Raw genomic sequence first — 21006 nt, 5'->3', positions numbered from 1 at the left:
GAAGCAATACTGGGTGCAGTAAAAGGGGGTAGTGGGTCACCAGATATTGTTCTAAGACAGTGGGTTCATCAGTTACTGTGAAGCAGTGAGATAAAGAGGAGCTAATGATGGATTAGATATCATTAAGGTAATGGGACATGCCACTAATCACTGCCCAATTTGATTATTGGAGATTATATGAGAATCCTTAGTCCTGCTCCCTCCACCAGGTTCTGTCCCCATTCTTAATCCCCATGCTGCTAGTCACAAAGGTGAGAACAATTCTGTACCACCTATTGCCCACTCTCAGCGTTGTCAATGGACTGACCTGGCGGAACCAGTTTGGCCACCCAACAGCTGATCATTCAATTGGTTCCTCTGCATGCATATGTGAGGCCACTGCTGCCTCAGTCTTAGGCTGCCCACCTGACATCCAAGGAAAGGCAACCCCTCTCTCTGCACTTGGTTTCTCCAAATTAGCAGCTTTGGGCAGACCTGTCAGGGCATGATAAGCAGGTCTGTACATCAGCTTAGGAGGTAGGCAAGGCCCTGTCAAGGTGCAATTGGGGTAGGGCAGGGTTGTGAATGCTCGGGCAGAATAAGCATGCTTTTTTGTGATCACTTTGGAGCTGACTGAGGTATTTTGGAATCATTGAAGGGAATCTTGAAACATCAAGTATCTATATGGGACTGATTTCCTATGCCTCAGTTCTCTTTTCCTTCAATTGGTTGGCATCAGACCAAAAGGTTTACAATGATGTTACAACTTTTGGGACAGGAAGGAAGGACTGAGGGTGAAAAAGCCTGCTGTGTACTAGGTAAGTTGGTTCTCCCCATCAGAGCATCTTATGCTGTAATATAGAAAGCACGGGGCTTCCCAGGTGGCTCAGTGGTAAAGAATCTGCCTGCTAATGCAGGAGACACAGGAGATGGGGGTTCAATCTCTGGGTTGGGAAGATCCCCTGGAGAAGGAAATGGCAACCCCTTCCAATATTCTTGCCGGAAAAAAATCTCATGGACAGAGGAATCTGGTGGGCTACAGTCCATGGAGTCACAAAGAATTGGACATGACTGAGTGAGCACAGCACACACATAGAAAGCATCAAAGGGAAATCGTGAGAAGAGCAGGGTCAACACTCCATAATGTGCATTCATGGAAGGACTGCTGTACGTTAGGCATGGGTCTAAATTCACTATGGTGAACAAAATGGGAAAAAAACATTCTAGAATGGGAACCATAGACAAGTGAAATATACAAGGTACTGTGGTAATAAGTGTTATGGAGAATGATAGAGGAGGAAGAGGAGAGGGATGGAATTTTAAGTCAGATAGGTAGGGAAGGGAAGGGAAGGCCTCTGCAAAGAGATGCTGCTGGACGAAAGACATGAAGGAGTAAAGCACACAGATATGAGGAACTGTGCTCTTTGAAGAGGGCACTGCAAATGCAAATTAGGCCCTGAGGCAGGACCTAATTTGATGTGTTTGAGGGACATGGGGGAGAAGGTCCTTGTGGAGTGTATGGAATGAAGATGGATAGAAAGAAGACAGTGAAGGTAATGTTGAGGTTTGTTTTTATGAGTTAGTGATTTGTTATTGTCATTATAAAGGGCAAGTCATTAAGGAAGGCAAATGAGCTGGAAAAACTATGACAGCAAACGGGAGACTGAGGTGACGAGTTGACTGAGAGGACCTGAACATCCTTACTTCAGAAGCTTTCCTGAAGGTAATGGGAACTCACAGGACATTATGCTGCGGGGTAATTAAGGGTCAATAAATCTGGGAAATAAGGGTAGTCAGCAGACACGGTGTTTAGCATGAATGGACAATCATAATGCAATTATAGCAGTCAGAAGACAATGTGCTGCGTGGGAGTTGAAGACACTGATAGCTAACGAGGGGTGCTAGAGGATAAGGGTGCAGTCAACTGTATACAAAAATAATTTTTCATTTATTGTGGCATCCCTTTCTTGATAAAAATATGCAATAGGGAATTGTATAGACAAGACCATGTTAGATTCAGCAGAAGAATGTCACCCAAAATTCTGTTAGACAATGTGTTCTGCAACAAACACCTCACAGAACTCAGGGCTTATCATTATCATATATATTATGTTGTTCTACCATTCAGCTTATTGGCATGTTACCTATTCCACAGTAAACAGGGTTATCATTAACATGACTTCACAGAATGTTTCCAGTGCAGAATTTGGTAACAGTGTTCCATTACAGTTTTCATGAGAAAAATTCCACTAATGTACCAAGTTGACAAAGTTCTTTCTCAGTATAAATGCCTCATGGTTTACTGACACTGGTGACAATGTGGAAAGGAGCCCTCTCTTAGGGCCCTTTCAGAGATCCTCTTCTGTATACTAATATGTGACATTATGATGGAGCATTTCTACTTAAAATAATATGCATAATTTCTGCTGCACGAATTTCATAATATAAAATCAGATCTGATCTCACTGAGGTTTCTCTCAGACTGTTTCTCTTAAGTGTGAATACTCTGATGCACATTGAGCACTGACTTCTGAACGAAGCCTTTCCCACAGACGACACACTTATAGGGTTTGTCTCCGGTGTGTGTTGTCTGGTGTTTATTCAAATTTGACCTGTCAGTGAAGGCCTTTCCACACTCTGCACACACATAAGGCTTCTCTCCTGTATGAATGCGCTGATGCACTTGGAGCTGTGATTTCTTAGTAAAGGATTTACCACAATCACTGCATTCATAAGGTTTCTCTCCAGTATGAATCCTATGGTGTATAATCAGTTCTGACTTTTGTCTGAAGGTCTTTCCACATTCAGAACAGATGTAGGGCTTCTCTCCAGTATGAGTTTTCTGGTGTTTACTGAGATTTGACCTGCCACTAAAGGCTTTCCCACATAAAGCACACACATATGGTTTTTCTCCTGTGTGAATTGGTTGATGCACCAGGAGCTGAGATTTGGAGGTGAAGGACTTCCCACAATCGCTGCATTCATAAGGTTTCTCCCCAGTATGAATTCTCTGATGAGTAATAAAGTTTGACTTCCGGATGAAGGCTCTCCCACACTCAGTGCACACGTAGGGTTTCTCTCCTGTATGAATTTTCTGATGCACAATGAGTATTGACTTCTGGTTGAAGGCTTTCCCACATTCATGGCATTCATATTGCCTCTCTCCAGTGTGAATTTTCTGGTGTATATTGAGGTGTGACTTCTGGGTGAAGGATTTTCCACAGGTACTGCATTCATAAGGTTTCTCCCCAGTATGAATTCTCTGATGTGTAATCAAATCTGATCTTTGAGTGAAGGCCTTGCCACATTTAGAACATATATAGGATTTCTCTCCTGTATGAGTTTTCTGATGTGTAATGAGATTTGATCTGTTAGTGAATGCCTTCCCACATTTAGTGCACGTATAGGGTTTTTCTCCTGTGTGAATTCGTTTATGCACATGGAGTTGTGACTTGGAAGTAAAGGATTTCCCACAGTGACCACATTTATAAGGTTTCTCTCCTGTATGAATTATTTGATGGGCTATCAAGTGTGCCTTCTGGATGAAGGCTAGACCACATTTCATGCATATATACGATTTTTCTCCTGTATGAATTCTCTGATGCACTGTGAGTGCAGACTTCTGAGTGAAGGCTTTTCCACAATCACTACATTCATAAGGCTTTTCTCCGGTGTGAATTCTCTGATGTATAACCAACTCTGACCTGTAGGTAAACGCCTTACCACATTCAGTACATATGGAAGATTTCTCTCTAATTTGAACCTTCTTATGTGTATTGAGGTTGGAATTATTGTTGAAAACATTTCCATATTCGCTGCACATAGACGGTTTCATTCTTGTGTGAGTTCGCTGATGTACCTGCAGCTGTGACTTGGAAATGAAGGACTTTCCACAATTACTGCATTTATATGGTTTTTCTCCAGTGTGAATTCTTCGGTGTGCAATCAAGTGGGTCTTCTGGATGAAGGCTTGTCCACATTCAATACATATATACGATCTCTCACCTGTATGAATTTTCTGATGCATCTTGAGCGTGGACTTCTGCGTGAATGCTTTCCCACACTCACTGCACTCATGGTGTCTCTCTCCAGTATGAATTTTCTGATGTATACTAAGATCTGAGTTATAAGAGAAGCCTTTCCCACATTCACTGCATTCATAGAGTTTTTCTCCAGTATGAATTCTCTGATGCCTGAAAAGAGAAGAGACTTGGAAAAAGGCTTTCCCACATTCACTGCACTTATAGGGCTTCTCTCGAGTATGAGTTCTCTGATGTGTGATGAATTCTGGCTTCTGTACAAAAGCCTTCCCACAGTCAATACATACATAGAGTTTTTCTCCTGTATGAACTTTCAGATGTACCTTGAGTTGTGAATTCTGAGTGAAGATATTTCCAAATTCAGGACATTCATAAAATTTCACCCCAGTATGAATTTTCTGATGTTGAGAGGGTACTTGTTTATAGTTGAGAATTTTTCCACATTGATTATGGTCCCGTAATTTCTCTCCTGTTGGAGTACACTCTTGTTTAGTATAGGAGGAAATTTTACCATATTCAGTAATCTTATTAATGTTCTTTGATCCACTGTTTCTATTATTATTGCATAAATCTAAATTACAGCTTAAAGCACTTCCAAATAAGTCACATTGATGATGAGGTCTCTTTGGGGAAGGAATGTTTTGGCTCACACGAATTATTTTTGTTATGCCCTTATATGCATAATCCCTCTGTATAGTCAATACTTTCTTGATGAAAGCCACATTTCTTAAAGATCTGTTTTCTCTCTGATGATAGCTCTCTATCTGGTCACCAATCTGCCACAATTCTTCTAAAATAAAATACAACAAAACGTCATTTGTAGCATCACCTTCCCTCTCAACATAGAAAATTTTTGAGGTTGAAACCCAAAGTCTCCTTCTCAAAGGAGAATGATTTTAGCTCAAAGAACAGCTAGCTAAGGCAAGATGAGAGGCTCATATGGTTCATCCAAGTTGAACACAATGAAGAGTGATGAGGGTGAATTAATGACTTAGTAGACTTGGTGACAGGGGTGACAGGAAACACCTGGGATAGAATTCAGTTTATTTAGAGAATAAACTTTATGAACTCAATTCACTATGTGCAGAAGTGAAAAAAGGGCAAAGAACAAGATATACAGCACAATAACATTTATATAAATTAATAATACATACCCCAAGTCATTTTAAACTTTAAAAGACCACATATGAACTGAAAAGTATCTTTCTATCATAAGAAACAATTGCCTGTGATGGGAAGTGAGATGAGTATGGGGGAAAGAATAAAAAAGGAATAAATAGAAAAAAAAATCCTAGAGAATCCTTGCTCATACTGATGATATTAGTGCATCCTGAATGAAGACATGATCAAACTCAAACCTCATCTTGCAAAGTACAGAAATAAAGCAATTTCAAAAATCTGTCAGCCAGGCAGCGAGTCCCCAGTCAGTACGAAGTCTTAAGTAATTTTGGAAGGAAAAGTCAGAAAGGTACTCGTAACAGTTAAGTGACAGTGAGCCCTAAGTAATCAGTTGGAAGAAAGGCATAGGGAATGGGAAAATGAGAAATCTGAAGTCCGTGACTATGGAGAAAACAGGAAGACAGCATGACTGGAGATAAAGTTTAGAACCATCTCACAATAAGAAATGAGAGAGGACTAGCAGGAATGGGAGTGTGTGACACATAGTAAGTTTTAAAGAAAGCAAATCCACAAACAGCTGAATACATAGAGAGTGAATCTCAGACAATGGGGAAGGCAGAAAGAAAAGAGTGTTAGAGAAAGTGAGCATAACCAAGATAAAAAGAAAATACTTAATGAGGCAGATTGGCATGTGAGCCAGAGGCCAAAAAGCCAATGAAGAAGATAGTTAGAATTGACAAAGGCATTTACATAGAAGGCATTTAGTTATTTCAAAGGGCAATGTCAAGGGCTCTCAAGGGAAAAAAAAAAAAAAAAAATCAGAACCTTTCAGAAGAGTCATACTAACAGCAATTCAAAGATGCCAGCCTTTCTCAAGATGGCTGAGATTTACTCCCCTGTGTCCCATCAGTCTGGGTCACTCTCACTCACCTGGACAGCTCTGATATGGGCCCTCACCTTGCAGTGCCCATGGCTCCTTTCCTTGTTCCAACATGAAAACCTTGGTTTCAGGAACTTGATATCCTGTTCATGAGAAATGATAAAAGGTCTTGCTTGCTTCTGCCTGCGCTCAGTCATGTCTGACCCTTTGCAACCTCATGGACTATAGCCCACTAGACTCCTCTGTCCATGGGATTCTCCAGGCAATAATACTGGAGTGAGTTGCCATTCCCTTCTCCAGGAGATCTTCCCGACCCAGGGATCAAACCGGGGTCTCCTGATTGCAGGCAGATTCACCATAAAGTATACACAAATCTATTCTAAAAAGTTAAAGTTTATCAAAATTTATGCATACAAAAGCTTATAACTGTACATGGCACCATTCACAGTCCAGAGAAATGTAGACAAATGTAAAGATGCAATAATAAATTATAACTACATAAACTGTAGTACATATTGTACTACTGTAATAATTTTGTAGCTACCTCCTATTGCTATTTCAGTAAGTTTAAGTGCTGTGAATATCCACTTAAAACACCCTAATCATCACTTCATGAGCAATCCCTCTCTCCAATAAATTGCACATAGCACTAAAAAGTAGTCTCCCTGGGTTTTCATGTACTTTTTCATGTTCACTCAATACCATAAACCTTGAAAAATATCATGGAACCCATACTAAGTGCCATTATAAGAAAAAGTTGAATTGCTTGATTAAAGTCCAGCTAATTGTGTTTCAGTCCATGGGGTCACAAAGAGTTGGACACAACTGAGCGACTGAACTGAACTGAATTGAGTTTCTGAGCCCAATCAATAAAGTTTTATTGTTCAATGAGGCTTTGTTTTTCAGGAAACTAACCATGTATCTCTGAGAACAAAGTACAATTAATCCTTGAACAAAAGAGCTTTGAACTGCATGGGTCCACTCACATGGATTTTATTGAAAATATTTTCCAAGCGAAAGCTGTGGTTGCCAGCCATTTCAAGATAAACAAACTCAGTATGAGGACCATTCTAAAAAGAGAAAAAGAAATTCATAAAGCATTGCTGTAGCTAAAGCAGACTATACAAAAACCTTGCACTTTTTAAGAAATACTTTTTTATCTTCTATTAAAAGTGGAGTTTTGGGCTTCCCTGCATAAGGAAGTGGCTCAATGGTAAAGAATTTGCCAGCCAGTGCAAGAGACACAGGTTCAGTTGCTGATCCTGGAAGATCCCACATGCTGTGGAGCAACTAAGCCTGTGTGCCACAAAAACTATTGAGCCTGTGCTCTAGAGCCTGGGAGCCACAACTACTGAACCCATGTGCTGCAACTACTGATGCCCTCTGCAACAAGAGAAGCCACCACAATGAGAAGTCTGCACACTGCAACTAGAGAAAAGCCTGCACAGCAATGAAGACCCAGCACAGCCAAAAATAAACTTTTTTTAAATGTAGTTTTTATGTGGGTTTAGAATTGCTATAAGAGAAGTATATCTAGAAACTCTAATACTATATGATAAATTAAAGCAGAAGGAAGGTGAATGGCCTAAAGAAAGAGGATATAATTCCAGGAAAAGATGGTTTGATAAATTTAGAAAGAGGTTTGGCTTTTAAAAAAGATAACAGGACAAGCAGCTTCTGCTGACCAAAAGGGAACACATGAGTTCCTGGATGCCTTTAAGAAAATCATCATCAGCCGCCAGTCTTTTGGCTGTAAAACAAGAAGGCCTGAACAGCAAGAAACTTCTTTCTGTATTGGTTCCACTGATGCTTGTCCCTTAAGTCAGGATGTACCTAGCCAGTAAGAGACTGCCTTTTAAAGTTCTTTTCATATTGGACAATGCCACTGGCCACCCAGAACCCCATGAGTTCAACACCAAAGGTGACAAAGTGGTCTACTTGTCCCCAGACACACATCTTTAATGTAGCCCCTAGATCAGGGGATCACAAGGATCATTAAAGCTTATTTTACATGATAGTCCACAGAAAGGAATGTCAATGCTATGGAAGAGAACCTTGACAGAACATCATGAAAGACTGGAAAGATTACACTACTGAAGATGCCATTCTTGTTATAGAAAAAGCTATAAGTCATCAAGCCTAAACCATAAATTCCTGCCAGAGAAACTGTCCAGATGTTGTGCGTGACTTTACAGGATTTACAGCAGAACCAATCAGGGAAATCATGAAAGACATTGTGAATAAGGCAAAAAAGGCGGAGGTGAAAGTGTGAAGGATTTGAAGATATGGATCTTGGAGAAGTTCAAGAGCTAATAGACATCACACAACAGGCTTGGTAAATATGAGGGCTTCCAAATCAGTGCCAGATGGTAGGAGACAGACATAAAAGAAGCAGTGCCAGAGAACAAACTGACATGAGACAGTCTAGCAGACGGGTTCCACTTGCTTAAGACTGTTTCTGACTTCTTTTACCACATGGACCTTTCTATGATATGGACACTTAAACTAAAGCAAATGGTGGATGAAGGATTGGTATGGTATAGAAGCATTTTTAGAGAAATAAAAAAGTGAAAAAGTTAAGACAGAAATTATGATGTATTTCTGTAAAGTTACACTGAGTGTGCCTGCTTCTCCAGCCTCAACTCTTCTACCTCCCCCACTTCTGTTGCCTCTGCCACCTCTGAGACAGCAAAACCAATTTCTCTTCTTCCTCCTCCTCAGCTCACTTAATGTGAAGATGATGAAGATGAAGACTTTTATGATGATCTACTTCCACCTAAAAAGCAGTAAATACTCATTGTGCTATACAGTTAATAAACTTATCTGTTGTATATGCATGTGTCTTCCTGTGAAAATCTATTGATAAGAACTGTATGAGGAGTTTTAGTTTCATCATCATCATTGCCTAAGTATTCATCATGTAGAACGTCATACATAAGACCTGTACTGAGGTTGACAGACTATTCTTACATAGGCATAAGGTGAATAATATTTAACATAAAATTAATGTCTGTCTTACTGTTTTATAACTTTGCTTTGCAAGAACTGCATTACTGTAAGTGTGCCTCTTTTGTAATTGTTTTCTCTAGCTTACTTTATTATAAGAATACAATATATAATACATACAATATACAAAATATACATTGACTATGTTATTGGTAACACAAATAAAATAGGTAAATAACATAAATAAAATAGTAACATAAGCCCAATAGGTAGGGATTCTTAGGTGGCTCAGACTGTAAAGAATCTGCCTGCAATGCAGGAGACCCAGGTTCAACCCCATTAGATCCCCTGGAGAAGGGAATGGATACCCACCCCATTATTCTTGTCTGGAGAATTCCATGGACTGAGGAGTCTGGCAGGCTATAGTCCATGGGGTCGCAAAGAGTTGGACATGACTGAGGGACTAACACTTTCACATGTTATTGGTAAGTCTTCCAGTCAGAAGTAGGCTATTAGTAGTTAAGTGTTTGGGAAGTGAAAAGTTATATGTAAATTTTCAACTGTGCAGGGGGTCTGCACCCCAACCCCTGTGTTGTTCAAGAGTCAACTATAATATTCACAGTGCCCAAAAGGGAAAAAGAATTCTGGACAAATAAGGGCAAAACCATCATATAAGTCAGATGTCTCATAGCATTCAGCACCTGAGAATAAGAACACTCTCAGTGGGGCCTTCCTTCAGACACCCACGTGACTGTGCTTACCTATTGAGAGCAAGTGGCTACAGGTCTCCAGCATCACATCCCGGTACAGGTTTTTCTGATCAAGGTCCAATTGCTGCCACTCCTCTCTGCTGAAATCTACAGCTACGTCCCTGAAGGACACTGATCCCTGTAAGGGCACATTCCTGTTCAGTATGAATAGTTAGATTTGGAAGATGCAGACACTTTATTTAGGAATATAGAACTTGGGTTTTGTAGTTATTAGTTTACCTCTTTTTTTAAAAAACCTCACCCCCTTCATTTCCCTAAAAATTTATTATGAACTTTTATACAGAAAATGTAAAAGAATTATATAGGGAAAACCTATAAAACTACCACTTATAATCTATCACTAACATGTTACTCTACTTGCTTTTACCACATATTTACCCATCCATCAATCCATCTGACTTTTCTGTGCATTTCAAAAACTATAGGTGCCAGTATACTTCCTTCTAAATACTTCAAAAATGCAAATCATTAAGTAGAGTATAACATGTTTTCATTGTTTTTAAGATAAGCCTTACATACAATGAAATGTACAAACCCTCAGAGTACCATTTGAAGTTTTGACAAATGCATATACTTGTGTAATCCAGGAACATTTAAAAAATAATATTTCATATAGAGTGTGCATGTGTGTGTGCTAAGTCATTTCAGTCTATACAGAGTGTATATTAAATATCTAGTTCTACATAATATTTTATGGAAGAAAGAAGTCCAGTAAAGAATTTTTGCTATTGTTCTATACTGTTGCTGCTGCTACTGCTGCTAAGTCACTTCAGTCGTGTCCGACTCTGTGCGACCCCAAAGACGGCAGCCCACCAGGCTCCCCTATCCCTGGGATTCTCCAGGCAAGAACACTGGAGTGGGTTGCCATTTCCTTCTCCAATGCATAAAAGTGAAAAGTGAAAGTGAAGTCGCTCAGTCATGTCCGACCCTCAGCGACCCCATGGACTGCAGCCCTCCAGGCTCCTCCATCCATGGGATTCTCCAGGCAAGAGTACTGGAGTGGGGTGCCATTGCCTTCTCCATTGTTCTATACTATGATCAGTCAATTACTCACTTTTCAAAACTGAAGATTGAAATAGGCTCTCTCGTAGTTTTCTAGCAACTGGATGAATAACCTAAAATATAATTTCTGATCAATTTAGGCCAACCTATTATGCTAGTCCTGGAAACAAAAATAAATTACTTATGTTTCTAATCTTCTAGCAACTTAAAAGACTTAGAAAATAAGTAAGACCTATGTTTAAAAAAAAAACGAAGTCACAGATTCACTAAAGGGTTAAAAAGTGAATCTCCATGTAGAAAACACTGAGGTCCCCAAAAAGGAAAAATACATTCTACATGGGGGTGTAAGTTTACATTAATTGAGGAATTTAAGTTAGAAGATGAGAGGTATAATACAGAATGGGGGGGTGAGGGAGGTCATTTCCCAGAAAAGACAAAACCAAAGGTGTGGATATAGGAAAATACACGATGAGTTTGGAGAACAGCAAATAGCTTATGTAAATGAAGAGAAGTCTGCATGACATGCCAGGAAGCTGGTTATGGGGAAAATAGTTTGCTCATAGAAGAACTATGAATTTTCCACTTTAAGTAAAGGTAATTAAGCTAATCAGATTTATATTAAAATTTTTTTGTATTGCAGAATAACCAAATAAATGATGAGGAACAGTTTCTTACAAAATGCTTTCTGGCTAATGAAGAAGTTAGGATAGAACCAGAATAACATCATTTCATAATTCGTAATGAAATAATAGATTTAGACAATAATCACTAAAGGTTGCTCAACTGTTTCATGTGAAAGGCTGAAGAGAAGTTTAAAATGAATGAATGAGCTAAGAACATCTGTAATGAATTAACAATTTTAACATCATAAAAAGAGATAACCAGGTATTATGTCCCTCCTGATATGATATATAAAGAAAAATACAACCTGAAACTCATTAGGCCTCTAGATCCAACAAATTATTCATACGTAAGGCTTCCTCTGTGCCTCAGGGGCAAAGAATCCGCCTGCAGTGCAGGAGATGGGGGTTCACTCCCTGGGTTGGGAAGATTCCCTGGAGAAGAAAACGTCAACCCATTCCAGTATTCTTGCCAGGGAAATCCCACAGACAGAGGAAACTGACAGGCTATAACCCATGGGGTCGCAGAGAGTCAGACACAACTTAGTGACTAAACAACAACAATGTGAAGTATAGAGGAAAATGTTCAACAATATCAAGGCTAAAACATAAGCTAAATCCAGAAGGCAGCAAATGACCTGTTTCTTCAAAAAATTAATCATAAAAGAAAAAAATATGGAGGGGAATCTTTTTTAACAGTTTTTAATGAAAGCTATAGACAAGATGACTTTATTCCTGCATCTTCTCATTTGTTTCTTCCTTATATTTGTCCTTCTCCTTTACTACTTGGCGAGATTTGGCTTTACCTTCGAGGATCTTTTTGTGGTCTCTGTCCAGTGTTAATCTGGTGATACACCTTGCTGGGGTGAATGCCCACATGGACAGTTGTGCCATTAGCCTTCTCCTGCTGCACTCATTCAATGTAGATGATGTATTTCTTCCTGTAAACCTGGACTACTTTGCCAATTTGCTGCCCTTTGTGGTGCCCTCATACAACCTGAACTTCATCATCCTTTCGGATGGGCATGGATCAAACTTTGTACTTCTGTCTTAGCTTTTTAGAAAGAGAAGACATAATTTTCCTGCAAATGTGGGAAGGCACACTGAAATGCCTTTTTCGATTCTTGCTTAGGTCAGAAGTCACAAAGGGACTGAACTTCATTTTGGCTGCTGGCGTTTCAGTGATGGCCACAGAAGGGAAGAGGGGGATCTTTTCTTTATTAAAAGAGACTAAGAGAAGTCCCTGGCAGTTCAATGGTTGGAAGCTGGAGCTTTCACTGCCGAGATCCCAGGTTCAGTCCCTGGTTGGGATCTAGGATTCCACAAGCCTTGTGCTATGCTCCCCAACTCCCCCCCGCCCCAAAAAAGAGACTTCAAAGTCATACTAACCAAGTGCAACTTACGGACCTTGTTTGGCTCTTAATTAAAGCAAACCAACATTAAAAAGATACTTATGGCATGTTTGTTTGTTTGTCTTTGTGCATGCTTAATTGTGTCTGACTCTTTGCAACTCCATGGTCTGTAGCCCGCCATGCTCCTCTGTCCATGGGATTTTCCAGGCAAGAATACTGGAGTGGGTTGCCATTTCTTCATCCAGGGGATCTTAAGAGAAATTCAAATAAAAACTGTATATTAGATGATATCTAGAAATTACTGTCACTATGTTATAGGTGTGATAATGGCTTTATGGTTACATTAAACAAAAAGGAAAAAAAGAATTCTCATATCTTAAGAGATATACATCAAAGTATTCACAGATAAAATGGTTTTTGGAATTTACTTTCAAATAATCTGGCAGTTGGGGAGGACGGTGACTTTAGTTAATATAAAAATGACAGAATATTGATGACTACTAAAGCTGAGTGATCAGTATAATAGATACAAGGGTTCCTTATACTGTTCTCTTTACTTTTGGATATGTTTACATTTTTTTCATAATAAAGTGTTTTGTTTTTTTTTTTTTTAAAAAAACATGACCATTTATATTTTAAAAATCTAGTCTGGAAATGCATAATTGAAGGAATGACTTATTTCCACCTGGAGTTATAAACACTTAAAAAAGTGTTTATAGGGACTTGAACATCCCACACTCAGCAAATTGCAGAAATAACAGAGAGGGTATTATCAATGCTACAGAAAAGCAAACACCATCTAATCAACATTTATAGGATACTTCAACAAAAGAAAAATACACATTCTTTTCAAGAACCCACAGAACAATGACCAAGACAGACTATATCCTAGGCTGTGAAACAAATCTCAACAAACTGGAAAGAACTGAAATAATGCAAAGTTGTTCTCTGAAAATAATGGAATCCAAGTAAAAATCAGTAACAGAAAGACAACAGAAAAATCTCCAAAGGAATTATGTTAGAAAATAATAACAAAAACTGAAAAGTCACAAAATATTTTGAAATCAATCAACACACTTCTAAATAAACTACAAGTCAAAGAGAAATCCTCAAAAGAAATTTAGAAAATACACAGAACTGGAAGAAAATGAGAAATACTACGTATCAACTCATCTTATCTCTCATTACCATTAAGTGCTGTCCTTTTAAAATCTTTGTCATGCTGGGCAAAAATGGTAATGCATTATTATCTTTACAGTTATTTGATTACTAACTAAATCAAAATTTTTATGTTTATTGGCTGGTAAAAATTATGTAACATATCAAAATCTGTGAGATGCTGAAAGGGAAGTTTATAGAAAAGAGGAAACACAATCCAAATAAAAAATGGGCAGAGGATCTGAATAAGGCATTTTTCCAAAGAAAATATACAGATTTCCAACAGATATATGAAAACATGCTCAACATCACTAACGATCAGGGAAATACAAATTAAATTCACAATAAGATACCACCTTACACATGTTAGAATGGCTATTACCGAAAAAGCCCACCATATAAAACAAAAACAAAAAATACCACAAGAAATAACAAGTGTTGGCAAAGATGTGGAGAAAAGGGAATCCTTGTGCATTACTGGAAGAATGTAAACTGGTACAACCACTATGGAAAATACTATGGAAGTTCCTCAAAAAATTAGAACCATAACTGTCTTGTGAAAGTTAATAAATATCTTAAAGGTTCTCAATACAAGAAAAACATCTAACTATGTGTGATTAAAACTAGATTTATTGCGGTGACCATTTCACAATATATACAAAGATTGAATAGTGTTATATACCTAAAACTAATGTGTGATATGTCGATTACATCAATTTAAAAAAAAAAAAAGGAAAGGGGGAAGTTCTCAAGTCAATAATCTAAATTCCTACCTCAAGAAAGTAGAAAAAGAGAAGCAAAATAAACCCAAAGCAAGCAGAAAGAAGAAAATAATAGAAAGTAAATATCAATGAAACTGAAAACAATTTTTTTAAAAAACTAGAGAAAAATCAATAACACACAATGTATTATTTGGGGGAAAAAATAAAACTGCTAAATCTTGCTAACTGACCTAGTAATCAAGGATTAAAAAGATACAAATCACTGATATCAAGAATGAAATAGGTCTATGATTACAGATCTGGCAGCCATTAAAAGAAAAATAAGGGAATACAAAAATTCTATGCTGGTAAGAGTCAGCAATTTGTAAGAAATGGACCAATTCCTCAAAAACCACAAACTATCAAAACTTACATTATGGCATAGATAAATTGATAATCCCACAACCATTCAATTAAAAAATCTCCGGAAAAAAATCTCCAGGCCCAGATAGTTTTACTAGAGAGTTCTACTAAGTTTTTAAAGAAGCGTTAGTCTCATTTTTACATAATCCCATTCAGAAAGTAAAGGAGGAGGAAGCCCTTCTACTTAAGCCCAACTAATTTTATGAAGTCAGTATTATTACCCTGATACCAAACAGGACAAAGACAGTACCAAAAAGAAAACTACAGACCAGTATGGCTTTTATGAATTTAGATGCCAACATTCTAAACAAAATACTGGCAGACTGGATCCAGCAATGAATAAAAATAACCATGCACCACAATAAACTGGAATTTATGGAAGAATTCTCTGTATTATATTCTGCAATGCTCTTTGAATCTATAATTATTTCAAAACAAATAAAAGTTGAAAAACTATATTGAAGAAAGATTATTTTCATAAGAGAACATTCTGAAATGAGCAAAACTGGAAAAATAAGTCATGAAAACCACTGCATAATTCATGTGGGAGAATACAAATTTCTTACTTACCTAAAGTAAGGCTGTAGTAAGGCTATAGAACAGATTGATATTAATTATTAAGGAGGTAAAATTGATACCAAGTGTGAAGATGAGATAATGGAATTCAAGTAACTCTCAGTTATCAGTTTTGTGTTGTTATAGATTCTAAGGTCACAGCTGAATTTAAGGACTAGAGGTGGAGGCTGGGGGAAGAAGACAAGAATTAATAAATTTTGTACATATTGAGGTTTAGGTGATAAAACATATACAAGGAGGGACACTAGGCAGATGGATACAGAGCTAGTATAGAGATGATGATTCAGTTGTACTAGTATGTATAAAGCAGGTCACTGAATTCAGAGGAGGGAATAAGCACGTAGGGAGGACAGGACAGAGAAAGTATTAAAGATACTTGTGGTTTTTTCATACCATGGGGCAACTAAGCTTGTGCACCACAACTGCTGAAGCCTGTGTGCTCTAGGGCCTGTGCTCTGCAACAAGAGAAGCCACCACAATGAGACGGCCATACATCACAACAACTAGAGAAAGCCCGCTGGCACCAATGAAGACCTAGCACAGTCAAAAATAAATAAATACAAAAATTTTTTTAAAAGATGCTCTTGGTTTTTAATGTCTAAAATTATGATGTTTAAAAGCTATCTTTTTTATTTCTTCATTTAACTGTCTTCAAAGATTCTAGTTTGCCTCTTTTCGATATGTTTATTCTGTTTAGGAGGCTTAATGCATTGGAGAAGGAAATGGCAACCCACTCCAGTGTTCTTGCCTGGAGAATCCCAGGGACAGGGGAGCCTGGTGGGCTGCCGTCTACGGGGTCGCACAGAGTCGGACGTGACTGAAGCGACTTAGCAGCAGCAGGAGGCTTAAAACATTATCATTTCTTTGAAAATGTCCCCCTATATACTTGAAAAGACTATATATGCTCTAATCTTTCTCTTTCATACATTTGCACAACCTACTTCACACCAAAACCCTGGCCCCTGAACTCTATGCCATCAATAATTAAATAAGGAATCAAGAAGATGTCATATCTGTGGCTTTGACTCCACACCAAACGAGCTTCTTATAAACAATCTGTCCAGGGAAAAAATCTCCTTACTTAGAGATAACAATAAAAATCTAATGTACAAAGACACTATTAGCAAAAAGAATGAAAGAAAAAGGAGATTTAAAGGAACATGATAGAAATAAGCTGCCACACAATTAAACACATTCACCATGAATTCAAGGAATTCACTAAAACAAGCAACAACTTAAGTAAATAGGGATATAAAAGTCCAAGGAATAAATTCTGGAAAAACAGGTTAAGAAATTGTTATTTAATTAAAAAAAAAAAATGGCAGATCTCAGTAAAGAAAGAAAAAGTAACAGAAACTAAGTTTTCTCTGAAAGCAATAAAAACACTCTGTGAAAAATTGGCATTGGCCAATCTCAATCTTATTAAAAGTAGAATTTTTTAAATAAAAGTCATAATGCCTACAAGGGAAAATATAGTAAATGGTAATTAAAGATTTGATGGGAAAAGTTAATATATTCCTAGAAATACACCCATTTCATCTGCAATTTACATTTTATTTGAGATAAATTATTTCTCTAGATTATTTTTCCCTGGAAAAGGAAATGGCATCCCACTCCAGTACTCTTGCCTGGAGAATTCCATGGACAGAGGAGCCGGATGGGCTACAGTCCTTGGGATCACAAAAAGTCAGACACGGCTGTGTGACTAACTTTCACTTAAACTTTTCACTTTCAGGTTATTTTTGAGCATCGTTTTGCTGTGAATAGTTAATACATTTGACTTCTGAATCTATATTTATAATTTTCAATTCTTTTATTATCATTGACTGGTTGGGACATCAAGGTTACATAGTAAACAAAATGAAACAAATACCAAAAAAAAGGTTGGGAATAACTTTAGGTATCATCTTTATCCAAAACCTTGTTGTAAAGATCAAACTACTCCCAGAATGAATTTCCACCCGCTGGGATTCCTCCTCCTCACCTCACATGAGCCGCCAGGTTCCTCTGGAGCCAGGCCCAGGGATTTCTGAGGAGAGGTCCAATTAGCTGGCATGGTCATGTTGGGTCTCAACCTTTATTCTCTAAGCAAACTAAAGTTTGGTGCACATATAAACTCAAGCAGAGCCTCTGAAGAGTGGTGAGGTGAAATTTGGAGGAAGATCTAGTCCAGAGGCTCCTGGAAAGATAATGTCCACATGGTCAGTCATCACATCAATGTTTCCAAGGAACTCCAAGGTGTAGTTTCCTGAGCCAGACACCACAGAACAGTGGTTCTCAAACTTGAGTGTGCATTTGAATCACCTGGACGGTCTGTTAAAATATTAAGACAGTTAAAAATCTGCACACTCTAACAGTTTCCAATTCAGCAGGTCTAGGATACAGCCCATAGGTTGTTCTAACAAAATACCACGGACTGGGTGACTTATAAACAACAGAAAGTTACTGCTCGCAGTTCTAGAAGCTGAGAAGTCCAAGATCAAGGTGCCAGCACGAACATGTTTTGATGAAGGCACTCTTCCTGGTTTAAAGTCAGCACCTTCTAGCTGTGTTTTCACATGGTGGGAGGGGCTAGGGAGCTCTGCGGTGTCTCTTTTGCATGGGCACTAATCCCATTCACCAGGGTTCTACTTTTATGACCTAATCATTCCCCAAAGGTCCCATCTTCTAACACCATAATTTTGGGTGTTTGGATTTTAACATATGAATTTGGGAGGAACAAATATTCAGACCATAGCAGGGCCCCAAAATCTGCATTTCTAACTAGTACCCAGGTGATGCTAATATTGCTGTTTCAGGAACCACATTTTGAGAACTACGCTGTGGAGTACAGGCTTCCCAGTTGGCTCAGTGGTGAAGAATCCGCCTGCCAATGCAAGAGACACAGGTTCAATCCTTGCATCAGGACAATTCCCTGGAGGAGGAAATGGCAACCCATTCCAGTATTCTTGCCTGGGAAATCCCATGGACAGAGGAGCCTGGTGGGCTACAGTCTGTGAGGTCACAGAGTCAGATGCAACTGAACATACACGCACTCTGTGAAGGACAGATAGTTTAACAAATCCTGTGATAAGTTATTCGTGGTAAAATATGGGGGAAAACATGAGATACAGAGAAACAGTACTAAAGATGTGAATTGCAGCTCAGCTATTTTTTGGCTATGAGAAAATGAAGTTATTTTAGCTTTAGTTTCATAAATAAGAATCAAAGTGCCTACCTCATAGAATTACGAAAATTAAATGAGATGGTGCTTGTAAAGTACTCAACACCTCCCTGGAACACAAGAAGCATGCAATAAATATCAGCAATTAGATATTAAAACACATCACTATTAGATATTAAAACAATATAAAAACAATATAATCAAAGCAAGGAAAACAACAGACCAGACAATGATGTGTGTATGTATTACTTAATGATTTATGTATGTGACATTCAACTGAATGTACACAAGAAATTCATTGCGTAAGTGGTGTTGATGTAACTGGCCATTTACCTGGAACAAAACAAACTAGATCCCCATCACACACTATACTTTAGATTGATTTCCAACAGGAATAAGTACTTTAAGTATATACATTTTTAAAACCTCAAAAAATATTAAAATAAACTTTAGGAGAATACATTTGTGTAACATTCTGGTGGAGTAGGAGGGATCTTACTTATAAATATCTAACTTATAAATGAGATCTAACTTAAAAATGAGAGAAAACCCAGAAACTATAAAAGAAAAAAACAAATATTTCTGAGTATACATTAAGATACACCTTAAAAATAAAAATGAAGATATATACATAAAATTTTTCAATATGTGATGACAGGTTATCCCTAATGGTTAAAAAAAAAAAAAAAACTAGCAATCAAATAGATTTTTTAAAAAGTGACAAAGGACATGCAAATTCACAAAAAAGGAAATTTAGATGGCCGACTGCATTAGAACAATTAGATATAATTTTTCCCTCAGAACTGTAAAAGCTTTTTTTAAAGTGCTGGAAAGCATTTTGGAAAATGAGCTCTTTTATAAATTAGTGGTGGGTACTTAAATGGCTATAGTATCTTTTGAGTTATTTAGGTACAACTATTACTAAAAATAAAAATAACTGTTCCTAATAATAGTTTCAAATACACAAACCAGAAACTGGCAGAAAGAAGGGCAAGAGGACAAATAACTTTTCCAATGTGAGTTTACCTGTCTCGGTAAATAATTGAGCAGAGAAAATAATATGGAAATACATTCGCTATGAAACAATATAATTATTAAAGAACACACATTGCTTTTCCGTAAAAAATGTGTGACATTTATGAAAACTGACCCTGAACTGGGCCATAAGCAATTTTTACCCTCGAGCCTCACCCAGAGGCATTATTTGAAATAAGAATGCCCTTCTGAATAATTCACGGGTCAAAGAAAAAATTGAAATTCAAAAAAAAAGACAAAAACAAAAACCCAAACACTGAGATGTGAGCAATAAGGAAAATGCTTGTGAATGTTTAGAAAACAAGCTCATGACAGACCCCATGCTGACGCCCCAAGCCCTACCACTGACCACAGACTTCCATCACTGGGCCCAAAAATCATCTTAAAGATACTCATCGTTGCCCAGAACCCCATCAGTGAACCAATCAAGGGACGCCACAGACCCGAGCCCCCACCACTGAAGCCAAAAACCATCATCACTAACTCCACGGACAAGCCTTCCATCACTGACCTCACGAACTCCTAATCAAGACCAACCAAAATCACCACAGAGACCTCTCGGAAATAAAGTGTGAAAATGCTCCCCACACAGCCGCAAAAAAAAAAAAAAACAAAACCAAAAACCCTCCGCGAGGCACTTCCGCTTCCAGTCAGACCTCTAGCACCGCCCCTTACGGATGGTTGGCATTGCGCATGCCCCGGATTACTTTGACAGTCGCGTTCAACAGGGCGAAGAGACGTTAAGAGACTTTGTGCGGTTTCCCGGGGGCGGGGCGTGGAGCGCTGTTGGGTAGAGAACATGGCTGCACCCAATGGTGCTTCTGCGAGCGGGCCGCCATCTTAGAAGTGTGTCCATTCCGTACACCGGAGAAAAAGCCCTCGGTTGGTTTTTAGAGTAAGGCAAGGCTTACTACCCCTCCAGTATTCTTGCCTGGAGAATCTCATAGAAAAGGAGTCTGGCGGGATACAATCCATACGGTCGCAAGAGTGGGTCACGACTTAGCGACTAAACAACAGCAAGGGATTGATTGCCGCAGGGACAAGCACTCAGGGAGTGTGGAGAGGTCGGAATGGGAGTCCACCCCTGGATGAAACGACTTGACAGAGAAATGTTAGAATGGGCAATCCGCTGAGGAAGGGTAGTACAGCCTTTAATGCAAGAAAGCACTGGGGCAAACAGGATTAGAAGTTAGAATATAGTCCTGAGCTCTACGGTGGCTCAGATGGTAAAGAATCTGCCTG

At 38.4% G+C, this 21006-nt stretch overlaps 2 protein-coding genes and 1 pseudogene across 10 annotated transcripts in view; all 3 read right to left on the bottom strand.

Moving 5' to 3' along the window:
- ZNF793 (zinc finger protein 793) overlaps positions 1-6147 on the bottom strand; it is a 39581-nt gene extending 33434 nt beyond the window's left edge. The window contains exon 1 of the mRNA XM_027514337.1: positions 6069-6147. The gene's annotated coding sequence lies outside the window, so the exon portion shown is untranslated. The remainder of the gene's footprint in view (positions 1-6068) is intronic.
- On the bottom strand, positions 1909-20415 carry LOC113875634 (zinc finger protein 585A). 9 transcript variants are annotated; one of them, XM_027514172.1, is made up of 6 exons: positions 20276-20414; positions 18784-18839; positions 17551-17745; positions 9726-9852; positions 6069-6161; positions 1909-4809 (listed from the first exon to the last, which is right to left on the bottom strand). In XM_027514172.1, the coding sequence occupies exons 3-6, from the start codon at positions 17626-17628 to the stop codon at positions 2471-2473; spliced, it is 2637 nt and encodes an 878-aa protein (XP_027369973.1). In that variant the 5' UTR covers positions 17629-17745; positions 18784-18839; positions 20276-20414; the 3' UTR covers positions 1909-2470. The 9 variants fall into 9 exon arrangements, with proteins under 9 accessions (XP_027369973.1, XP_027369980.1, XP_027369974.1 ...); XM_027514179.1 differs by having other exon boundaries at positions 1909-4488; XM_027514173.1 differs by lacking the exon at positions 6069-6161 and having other exon boundaries at positions 20276-20415.
- On the bottom strand, positions 12043-12716 carry LOC113875705 (annotated as a pseudogene).
- Positions 20416-21006: the final 591 nt, after the last annotated feature.

This window comes from Bos indicus x Bos taurus, chromosome 18 (assembly GCF_003369695.1).
Source record: "Bos indicus x Bos taurus breed Angus x Brahman F1 hybrid chromosome 18, Bos_hybrid_MaternalHap_v2.0, whole genome shotgun sequence".
NCBI lineage: Eukaryota > Metazoa > Chordata > Mammalia > Artiodactyla > Bovidae > Bos > Bos indicus x Bos taurus.
Note: the sequence above shows the minus strand (reverse complement) of the source record. Positions and strands in the feature narration are given on the sequence as shown.

Coding starts and splice junctions, on each gene's coding strand:
- LOC113875634 (XM_027514172.1), bottom strand. CDS start 17,628: ATGACCATGCCAGCTAATTGGACCTCTCCTCAGAAATCCCTGGGCCTG. Junction 9,853..17,550: donor AACCTGGCGGCTCATGTGAG/GTGAGGAGGAGG, acceptor GTGCCCTTACAG/GGATCAGTGTCCTTCAGGGA. Junction 6,162..9,725: donor TAGCCACTTGCTCTCAATAG/GTAAGCACAGTC, acceptor TCTCATGAACAG/GATATCAAGTTCCTGAAACC.